This window comes from Hydra vulgaris, chromosome 06 (genome assembly GCF_038396675.1).
Source record: "Hydra vulgaris chromosome 06, alternate assembly HydraT2T_AEP".
Classification (NCBI taxonomy): Eukaryota; Metazoa; Cnidaria; class Hydrozoa; order Anthoathecata; family Hydridae; genus Hydra; species Hydra vulgaris.
The window spans coordinates 28,448,205-28,460,266 of NC_088925.1; the positions used below are offsets into that span (position 1 = coordinate 28,448,205).

Genomic DNA, 12,062 nt, shown 5'->3' on the forward strand with positions numbered 1-12,062 from the left:
ATGCACCTTGATGTCTAGATTCTTTGTGATCAAATATTTTCTTACGTAGCAAACATAAATGCTGCTTTCTATTTTTTTGCAAGAAAAAATAGAAAGCAGCATTTATGTTTTGAAACACAACTCTCTTTTTCGCTCTCATGTCCAGAACTTAGTTGGTGTATTTTCAATTTAAACAATTTTAAAAACAACTTTTTTTAAAATTTAAAATGTTTAACATTTAAAAATGAACTAAATTGATTATAAATTAATACAATGAAAATTTTTTTTTATATATAAATAAAAAAAAAGGTGCAGGAACGCCGTTTCGGTGTGTTCTAAGAGAAAAAAAAAATATATATCAACCCTTGGAATTAGAAAAATTGAGGTTGGCAATAAATTTCTGACCTCAAACTGTTAGAGGTCGGCATCAAGTCGGCAAAAAAAAAAAAATTGAAGCAAAGAGGTTACCATAAAACATAGAAACAAAGTGGGCAATTTTTTGCCAACCTCAAACACTTTTAGGTCGAAAGTTAGATTGGCATTGCCGAATGCCGACCCTAATTCCGAGGACTGATATATCTATATCTAAATGTGTTTATTCAGTTTTACTTATTTTTCTAAACAAATTTAAAATATTATAGAACCCAAAATAAAAGTTTTTTTTTTTGATGTGTCCACACAAATGTATTTTTTTAAAAAGATAATAAAAGGTCTAATAAAGTATTTTTTACCTTTTGATGGTCAAGTGGTACAAACTAATGGTAACTACATGTTTCAGGAACGGTATTTGTGTTATCTAATGTTATCTATTGTTCCTTTAGAGTGTTTTTCATCAACAAATTTTATACACCATGTTCATGTATGATCTGAAACAATACAATTTGTGCTTAAGAATACCTACTTTTTTGAAATAAGTAATCACAGGAGGTTGTGTACGTAAATGTACATTTCTCCTAATAAAGCTTTGTATGGCATCTTGAATTACAAATTTAAAGTTTTCTAAAAAATTAACCAGAAGCAATTGATTCATATCTTTCTTGTTTGATCTCAGCTATGCTTATTGATTCATTGCAAAATATGAGTGTGGAGTAAGTTACAGTCTTTCCTAACTGTCTCTAAACATTTATGTCAAAGTTTAGAAAATTTCAAATTTCAACAAATTAGGGTACAGCTTCTTTTTTTTTTACATCTTCTTACTCATAGCTTATTTTTACAAAATAATTACAAAAATGTTTCTTAACCAAATCAAAGTAAGTTGATGTTCTATCCATAAAATACCATGAATAATGCCAATTAATACAATGATATTACATAAAATAGCAATAGATTTTTTTGACAGAACAAGATCATTTAACAATTATCAATTGGGAGTTAAGGGAAGAATGGTTAAGAGGCTAAAGCTTTGCATGTAAAAATTTGTATAGCTTTTTTATATGGCTTATCAAGATATCTACTTTTACAATATAAACATTTTTAGCATCAAAAGGTGCTTTATTTTAGCATTAAAAGCTATTTACATAAAGTTTTTAACATATAAATTTTATACATTCAAAATTTTGTAAGCTTTTAAATGGAATTTTTCAAGAATATTTCATTACTTTTTTTTTTTAGTAAAATGATAAAGTAAAATTTATGAAAAGTAATATTTTATATAAAGAATTGAGAATATGTTACAATAATATTAAAATTATTCAAATATTTTAATCAAAAATTAGAATTTGTAAGGTTTTTAATTACTTGTATTTTTTAACTATAATATTTATAGACAAATAAGTTAAAAAGATGGTAAAGAGTTTTTATCTTTTACTTCTAGTCAAAGACAGTAATGCAGATGCATCTAAATCTCTTCTATTAGAATTTGATGACAATCAAACCAATAAAATTTGTGGAAACCTTCAATATTTGTTTGCATTACTTGAATTAAGTAATAGAAGGTAAACGATTTTAAGGGTTCCCTTTGATTACAAGAAAAATATTTGTAAGCAGAAAAGTTTACTCATTTATTCATTTATTTGATTATTTTTTAAATAATAATGTATAATAATAATATTAATTTAAATAATGCAACACAACAATATTGACTGCAAGATTTTCAGAACCTTTGAAATTTAGAAAGTTTTAACTTATCATAAAAAAGTTTATTAATTATATTTAAATATTAATTAAATATATATATATATATATATATATATATATATATATATATATATATATATATATATATATATATATATATATATATATATATATATATATATATATATATAGAGTAATTCGATGTCAAATTACCAGAAAAAAAAACAAAAAATGTCACCCCATGTTTTGGATTTTGCTAATTTTTTTATATGTTATAGGGTTTATAAAAATCAGGAAAATCTGAAATTTGGAACCTCCAACCCCTTACGGTTCTTGAGATATTCAGGATTCAATTTTCTTATTTACGCTGACTCAGCATTTTTTACAAAATACTTTTTGGTTGTTAAATAGCAATATTTTATGAACCAAATGAGATATCATCGTGAAATTTTGTACTTAGACAATCTTTCACATGGCGGATACAAATTTGAAATTGAAAATTTTTTGACCACCATAATTACATGTAAATTAGATAATAAAGGCATATGAGTGCCAGATGAGTTTGTGGTTACACACCATCTTGGGCAAAGCCTGCAAAACTTTGAAAATCCAACATTTAAATTAGAGTATTCAGATTTAAAGGCTACATGAAGTTCTTTTAAATTAATCAATATTAGTTTTTTTTGCATGTGTTGCCTGTACCCTATACTAACAAAATCTTTTTTTCCAGGCATCATGCGTGTGTACTCGTCACTTTGATAAAAGCTATGAACTAAATTAATGGTTTCATGGGAAAGCAACTTTCCTTTTTTTGATGATGGTTTATACAAAGTTCCATGTTTTTTTTTAGCTTTTCTAGCATCTCGTATAAGGTAAATAGATACATTAAAAAATTCTGCCAATTTTGGAAGTGACCTTGATTCTGGAGTTAATGTTAATATCTGTATTTTTGCAGAGTATGATGTCACATTTTTTAGCTTATCTTTTAATTCATTTAAAAGTGAGTTTAGATTGTCAATTTTATGGTGATCAACTGAAGAAGTTAGTGGTGTACAAGATGGTTTCAATCTAATCATAAGATCAATATTATAAACTTCATTTATTTTGTTTGTTGTTGCTTCAGTTATTTGATCAAATTTTCTTTTGGCAACTGGTAACCATTGATGTTTTGGCACTGATTTAAGCTTAATAGGTGACACATCTATAGATTGAAGACTTTCATTGAGAGCTGAACGTTGTTCATGTTCAGGCTCAACTCTGCTATAGCATTGATCAATTGATTCTAATTTTTTATTTATATTCTGCACCCTATTGTAACACCTACTGCATAATTTCCACCCAGGTACAACAGGAACATCTTATGTTTTAAGAGTTATTGCTATTGATAGCGATGTTTTTACATTTCCTATATAAAAAAAAGAAACACTAATTTCTAATAACTAATATCAACTAAGCATCATTGTAAAGAATATATTAGTATATTTATTAATTTATAAAACAATTAAATTTTAAACTTATAAAGATATTTGAATTTTTTTCTTAAAAAAGCATTTAGTTGTCTTATTATTTCTTTAGTTTATTTAATTACTATTTTAACCATTCTAATCATCAAAATAATATCAAAATTACCTTTTACATTTTTCTTACGATTTCCATGTTTTTTAAATAGATTACAGCATTTCTGAAATTTTCTTTCAAATGCAACTCCAAAGTGTCCTCTATGATAATAGCAAACTGTTGTAAACAATTTTCCACAATCAAATAAACCAGCTCTCCATAATAACTCATGTTTTTCATCACTTGAAAATGTTGATAGGTCTAAAAGACCTTGTTTTGTTGTTAAACCTCGCTTGTGACAGTTACACTCTAATCCAATAGAACACTTTTCCATATTTTTCAACTTTTAATTTTATTCAAAAAATCTAGCTTAGAAATATTTTACAAAATAAATATTTTTTAGAAATATCATTTACATTATTTAGTTTATGGTAAATTGTTTATACATTTTATCATAATATACATATAATTGGATGTGCCATATCATATGACTTCTTCTTATACATGATTTAAAGGGTAATTAATTTTTATTTTATTTACAGATCATATAGTAATCATTTTCATTATTTACAGATTTTTAATTATTTTAATTTACAGATTTATTTAATTAATTATTTTACAGACATTTTATTTATTTACAGATCATATAGTAATCATTTATAGTAATCAACTTGTTTCTCCGCGCAGCAACCTTGTTCGTCAAGGCTCGTGTTTTGGAACTATAGAGTTTAGAGAGGGTTATAACCACTAATAAGTAGCCTCCTCATCTGTAGTGGCCTTCTCTCAATTCTTCTTCTCAGGAGGTGAATAACAAAAATTAAAAAAAAAATAAAAAAAATTTAACATTTATTAATTAGTTAAGTAAATATAAAAATTCTGCAATGTAACAGGAAACTAATATTTACAACATGAAATCAGAAGCAACAATATAATAAAGAGGAAATAAAAGGTTTTATTTATAGAAGAAAAAAAAATGTCTTTTAAAATTATAGCATTTTAAAAAAAATATCTTTTATAAATGCATTTGGATTACAGCCTAGCAAAGTTTCTATACTTAAAAAAATGTTGGTCTTTTACAAAAAAATTAGCTTCAATAAATAAAAATAATATTTCTAGTTTATTGCTCCATAAGGCCTCCGAAAAGCTTAAAAGAAAAATTTTTAACAAAACAAAATTTTCAATTTTGGAAAAATATTTAATTTGGAAAATATAATTAATTTTTTTTAAGTGTTGGGAGAGGGGGGGGGGCGGAAAAGCCTGATAATAATTTTATAGTTCAATATAAACAAAACATAAACAACAACAAAAATGTCTTAAAATGTTCTAAAAATAAAATAAAGTTTTAAACAAAACTGATAAGTAACTAATGAACATTTTAAAACTTAAAATTTTTTGAAAAAATAACTAATAAATCTTTTAAAAAAGTCAACTTTTAAAAACGTATAAACTTCATTTTTAAACAGAGAAATAGTTTATAAATACTTTATGAATAGTTGATAAATATTTTAATAATATTTTATGAATAATTTATAGTTTATAAATATTGTCATAATTTTTATCTTGTTATATTTCAGTGTTTTCAATTGGGGTCTTAAAACAACAAAATTATATATAAAAATTGTTTTATATATACGGTAAATTCCAGATAACTTGAACCTCCAAGGGATTAAAGAAAACGTTCTGACTTTACAAAGTTCCAGTTATCAGAGGCTCGACCGGAAAATTTTAATAGTAATCAGATGATTTTTAGAGACTGAATAAAAAAAGTGAGATTCAAAAGTTTTAAATTTTAACTTTAACTAGTGTTCAACTTACCAGAAATTAACTGTATATAAAAACTTTAATTATGTAAAAATAATGTAATATAAAAAATTAATTTAAATTTTATAGAATAGTTAGATATATTTATATATAGTTAAATATATTTGTATATAATTAAATTTAGTATATAATTATTTAATAACCAATTGTATTTTATTAAAATAAATTGTTTAACAAGAAACAAAAGTTTTATATTTTGGGTCTTGTTTTTACTGAAGCAATTTGTATGATTTTAATATTTTGAATCTGTAACAAAATTCTAAAAAACTTTTTGCAGGTAAAAAATAAAATATAAAGTAAGCAAAAAAAAAAAAAAAAAAAAAAAATTAAGGCCAAAAAAATCTAACTACAATAACTTTTTTAGTGCTGTATTTTGTAAGCATTTATTACTAGAAAATGTTTTTGGTCAAAAAAGATGAACGTATAAGAGTAAAGAGGTTGCATTATTGGTCTTTGCAATGCATCGTAAATGGTGGACGCTTTTTTCTAACGGATAAAGATAACTAATTAATAGGAAAAAAGAAAAAATTTATAAATTAAACGAAAAATAAAATCATCTCAAAAGAAAAATAAATGTTTTAAAAAAAGGAAAGAAAAAGAAATATTTGAAAGAAAATAAGTAAAGAAGTATTGAAAATAGAAGTTAAAGAAGTTAATGAGTGAAATAAATAAAAAGAATGGAAAAGAAAGAACAAAAAACTATTTATACATTGAAAAAAGAACGGCAAATCAAGATTTTATTATTTTTTCATATATTTCTTTAGTTTTATTTCATATATTTCTTTAGTTTTCTTTCATATGTTTTGTAGGATTTTTTATTTACAATTTATTTTTTAGTTATGCTGGTTATGCAGTCTTATAGTAATGATTTTTAGTTTTTTCGCAAATAAAGTTTTACTTATTATTTTTTGTTAATAATTTATTGTTTTATTTTTTAGTTTAGTTTAGTTTTATTTTTTAGTAGTTAAGTAGTTTATTTTTATTTTTTGTTTTATTAATTATTTTTAAATACAGTTATATATTATTTCTTTTTATTTTCATTTTAGCCATTTATTATATATGTTTTAATATACGTGTATTATCATTATTTTGTTTTTCTTTATTTTTATTGTTTTTAATTTTATTTTGTCGTTTTTTTCTTTTTTTTTTAAATATTTTAAGGTAATTTTTTGTTTTGTTTGTAATGTTTGTTGTAACTTTTATTTTGATTTTCACTGTGTTTTTCTGTTTATATTTTATTTATTTATTTAGTCATATTTGCAATATATTTTGGTTATTATATTATAAAAACTATGATTAATATATTTACTAAATTCTTATAATTTTTTTTAGCAATAGTTGTTTTTATGTCATCGTTAGTTGTTATGTTTTGTCAGTTTATTACTGTTTGTAACTGTAACTTTGTATGTATTGACGATTGATGTATGGAAAATTGTACCGATTTATTTAAATAATTATAATTACTATATTATTATTATTACTATTGTTAAAATAACATGTTGTTATTATTATTATTATTATTTATTATTTATTATTTATTATTATTATTATAAATTTTATTTTTATTATTATTACCATTGCTATTTTAATCATTGTCATTAGGTGTTTACTTTATATTTGTAGTTTATACTATTTGTAAACAACCTTGAAACGTGATACCAAATATTTCAGAAATATATTGATTGATTGATTGATTATAAAACACGTTTTAGTACTTTGTATCGGCTTCTCAAACTTTTGAAACTTCTATTCTCTGCCTCTATTCCTCAGGCATTGAGGCATAAGGAAACTTACAATATTCAGGTGTTACTTTATATACCTCTCTTTCATTAGGACTTTTCTCAGATCTGCTAATAAAGTTAAGTTCTTAATTTTTGCCTGATGGTAAGTTGCTCTGTCATGCGTAAAAATATCAAACTTTCTAATTCAAAACCAATTAGATATTGTTTTTCAAAATTTCTGAATACTTTGCAGAAGTGACAGTTTCACCTTATTGTAAAAGTAATAAAACCAGCATGGTCGATGGCAGTGATTCACTCCAAATCGTAATTGCTTGGCATTGCTTAACATAGGGTGCAACCTATCAGAATTAAAACATGAGTTTGATATTTGATTATGAAATTGCATACTTGAAATCTGTATGTTTTATTGCACACAAATAGCGTACCATGTTGTCAGTTTTTGGAGTGGTAATTTTTAGACTTTCACAAAATTTCATGGAATTGATACCATTTTACTGAATTGATACCAATTGTTAACTTGATACACTGAATAATATTATGAACAGTTGTCTTCAAATCATGCTGCAATCATTAGTTCAGACTTGCTGTCTTCTATTAAAAGCTTTATTTGTGCACATATAGCAAGTAATGTTGTAGCCAATAATGAATGAATTACACATGATTTTAATGCATATGAGGCATTGTATGCCTTATTGATATTTTCCTATTGGGTAATAACTATGCAAATCATTTACTCAACATGTAGTTGTTTATTGTGTTGCCAGCTTGCATATTTTGCATTTATAAGTAATTTTCTATAATTATGAGTGGTTAGGATCATTTTGGCTGTAACTATGCATTTTCATACATATATACAGCATATGCATACATACGCATATACAATGTATATGCATACATACATATATATATATGGAGAACAAAAAAAGCCATTTAAATTATTTTACTAAATATTAAAAATGTCTTAACCTTACTTATTAATTATTAGTTTTTTTATTATTAATTATTAATTATTATTTTCAATCTTGTAGTTTCCTGTCCAATAGACCAAAGTTTTTTCTTTTTAAATTAAGAGACTGTGCTGACCAATATATGACTCCTAATTTAGATTATAGATATCTTTTAATGTTCTGTGATTCTAGATATATTTTAATAATCTGTGATTCTAGTTATCTTTTATTGATATGTGATTGTTCTAGATATCTTTTAGTGATCTGTTTGGTATTACTATATTGTTGAAACATGTAGTCACTGTTAAAATTTCTTTTTTTGCTGGTCCATTCACTCCTTATAGTTTTCCAACTTTGTTTGTGCTAAAACAACAATGTAAGGAATAATGGTTGGGCATTATTCCTTACATTTTTTTTTAAATCTTTTTATTTTCATGTTTTAAAGTTGCTCTGGGAGTTAAAGTTTTCCCCAAATATTTTGCAACAGTATTATCAACCATTTTAAAACAAGGCATACAGAGACTCATCTGCTCATCAAACTTTAATGCTTAATTAACCACTGTAGTTTTGATTGTCATTAACAAAAGTTTTTTCTATTTTCTCTCTAGCAAAAAATTAACTTGGCATAATTTGATGAGATATTGTCCACTTTGAGATATTTGTAAGGTTAAAATCTATTTTTATTTCAAAACATACTATTTAATGATTTTTTTAAACTGTATTAAGAATGTAGTGATCATGAGGTTTTAGGCATTCTTCTATCAGACCGTGGTAAAAGTTAGTGCCCTGTTGGAGGAATGGCATTAGCTTTAAAATCATTTCAGGCAAAAGTGCCTGACAAATGATATAACTGTTTTATTGAACAAAATTTCACTCCTAATATTGCTTTTAAGTTACAACATTTGAAACTGAAAACATTTTCAATTCTTATGAGTTTGGGCTATTTTGTCAGTTCTTACCAAACAAAATGTGCCATTCATCACAAGAAAAATGTCCCTGTGGAAAAAATAGTAAAGTCAGGCTAACAGGTATAGCAGCAGGAAGAACATAAGGTGGAAGATTGCCTATGTTTGTTATTGGCAAATCTAAAACCCTATGATATTTTAAGCATATCAGACAACTTCCTTTGTAGCTGATTCTTATATTAGAAATGTTGGATGACTGGAAACTTTATAGAATGGGAAGCTGGACTCTTTTTTTTGTGCTTAACACAGAAAGCACTCCTGGTGGGTAATTTTTCTGCCCATCCTCACATTGAAGCAATTAGCAACATCAACCTGATTTTTCTTCCCCTTAACATCTATGGACAAAGATGTAATACAAAACCTTAAAGCTTATTATCATTCCAAAATTCTCTTTGTAGATGATGTTGTGTCTCTGTGTATATAAGTCTGTTAATAATAATGAACCTCTTCCAAAAATTTATATATTTATCTTGGAATGCTGTGTACTAAGGAGACTGGCATTGATTATTTAAAAATATCTGGCATCTGCAAAACAAACCAGCATATGACATATGGCAAGCTGAAAAATCTTTGACAGAAGACCTTGATCATTAGCAAGAATTATATCTTAATGCTGTCCAAGAAGAGCTCTCAGTGTAACCTTACATTGATTTAGATTACAATGCAATAACCACCTGATTACCAGATACAATGCAATAACCACCTGATTACCATTCACTGAATCTAAGAATTTATTGATTTAATATGGCGGTTAAAGTTGGTAAATGGGGTAACTTTGACATAATTTATGGCAAGTTTGACATAATTTACAGAAATGGGGTAACTTTGACATAATTTGAGTTTTAACACAGGTTATAAATAAAGCTTTATTATTTACATATAATGGAATTTAAATTTATTGTTATTATTTATTTTATAAGAAGAGAAATAGCTAATAATATAAATAAATAGCCAATAATAATAATAATAATAATAATAATAATAATAATAATAATAATAATAATAATAATAATAATATATAAATAGCCTAAAATAGCTAAATGGGCATAAAAAAGGACATTAAAAAGAATTATAAACTGTATAAGTTGCATAATTATAAAATTATGCAACTTATAAACAGTACTAATGCAACTTATAAACAGTACTAATGCAACTTATAAACAGTACTAATGCAACTTATAAAGCAAATAATGTAAATTGATTAGCAATTTGACAACTTATAAAGAAATTAATTAATATTTTTATATATGTGTTTAACTTGTCCTCGTGATTTTAAAAACTTAATGATACATTTAATGATTATTGATTTCACGTTTGAGAAATAAAAATCAAGAGTTTTTCAAAATGTAAATATTAAAATGTTAACATAGTATTAAATATAGATACAAACAACATAAATTAACAGTAGAAATTAATATAAATAGCAAGCATCCTTTCAGTCTAACAATAAATCAACTTAACTTTATCCTTCAGATGCTATTTCTGTTTCATTGTTATAATCTCCTCAAATAGATTTACTTGGTTTAATTTTAAATTGTTTTTCGCTTACATTATCATTCATAATTTATTTAACATTTTTCTCATCACCAACTTTTTTTTCATCTAATTTAATATACTTAAAAGGTTTTGATCTAAAGATTTACAAGGACATTTTCACTTGGTATTTTGCTATTCACAGCATTAGGATTAAATGGTACCAAACCACAAGCTTAAAATCCACTTATTAAATTTTCTCTCAATCTTTTATTTATAGATGTCATTAAAATATTAATCAATTTAGAGAAACCGTGAAGAAGTTTTTTAACCACAAGAGTTTTGTTTCCAATCCTTTTTTTAATGGTGCAAAGAATTTTTATACATCAAGAGGCTGTAGCTAATGTGTTGAATGAAGAAGGCATAAAAACCAAAGATTTGGTTTTTCACAAGCATTTATAATTTCTAAGCTCAAATGAGAGGAGAGATTGTCACCTATTAACACTTTTTTTCCAGTTTACTTTTTTACACCTGGTAATAACGTCAGAAAAAATCTAATCCTCAAAACTAACTTCGTCAATCCAACCAAATTTTGTTCTATTAAAGCAAGAATTTTTATGTCATATAAATAAGTGCCTTTAAAAACTGTGCATGGTGGCAGAATTTCTCCTACACTGTTTCCACAAAATATCACAGAGAAGCCAACCTTACTGCTGTTCATTATTCTCTCCAGATACTTCATTTTACATTTCATAACAACTTTTATATGTTCGCACAAACTGGTTTCATCATAATTCCAAATGTTGCACATTGGAATTTCTTCAATCTTATGTTTAATGTTTTCAAAATAAACTTTTAGTTCTTTGTTTATAGCTGCACTTTTTTTTAAATGTTTAATGCAATTCAATGGGTAAGAGTGCATTTAATGGGTAACAGTGCGTTCAAGTTCATTAAAATTTGAAATCTAATCATCACCAGAAATATTGTTTGAAAAGATTTTCACTGTACAATTTTGTGATTTTAAATAAGTAGCAACTAACATTTTTGACATTAAGTTTATCTAATGGAAATCCTTAATTGCATTTAACCATGATTCTAGTTGAAAATAAATGCTCCTCATCAGGAGTGAATATGGTTGGTGCACCAATGTACTTTTTATGCTTTGAATTGATTTTATTGTAAATAGTACTTTTTGGTATATAAAACCTTTTTGAGGCTTGACAAGTAGACATTCCTTTATAAATTGCTTCCATACACTATATCATACACTGGTGCTAAAATGTTGTAGTTTCGTTTTCCTTGTAAATATAATAAACATGTTTATTATATTTACATTAACTCTGCAGTTTGTAGTTGCGCAAATAAATGTGCAATTTATTAAATTACTTCTGAACTTAATAAATTACAATTTATAGTTGACTGTCACATAGTTATCACATTAGTTACTTATTGTAACTGTGATAACTATGTGTATTTTTCCTTTGATTTAATAAAAATATAAA

The 12,062-nt window shown here is 25.1% G+C and overlaps 1 protein-coding gene across 3 annotated transcripts in view; it reads left to right on the forward strand.

The window, feature by feature from the left end:
* LOC100197103 (ubiquitin carboxyl-terminal hydrolase 48) overlaps positions 1-12,062 on the forward strand; it is an 89,922-nt gene that overhangs the window by 17,175 nt on the left and 60,685 nt on the right. For all 3 annotated transcript variants that reach the window (XM_065799798.1, XM_065799797.1, XM_065799796.1), the window contains one exon: positions 1,793-1,913. In XM_065799798.1, coding sequence (XP_065655870.1) covers positions 1,793-1,913 — 121 coding nt within the window. The remainder of the gene's footprint in view (positions 1-1,792; positions 1,914-12,062) is intronic.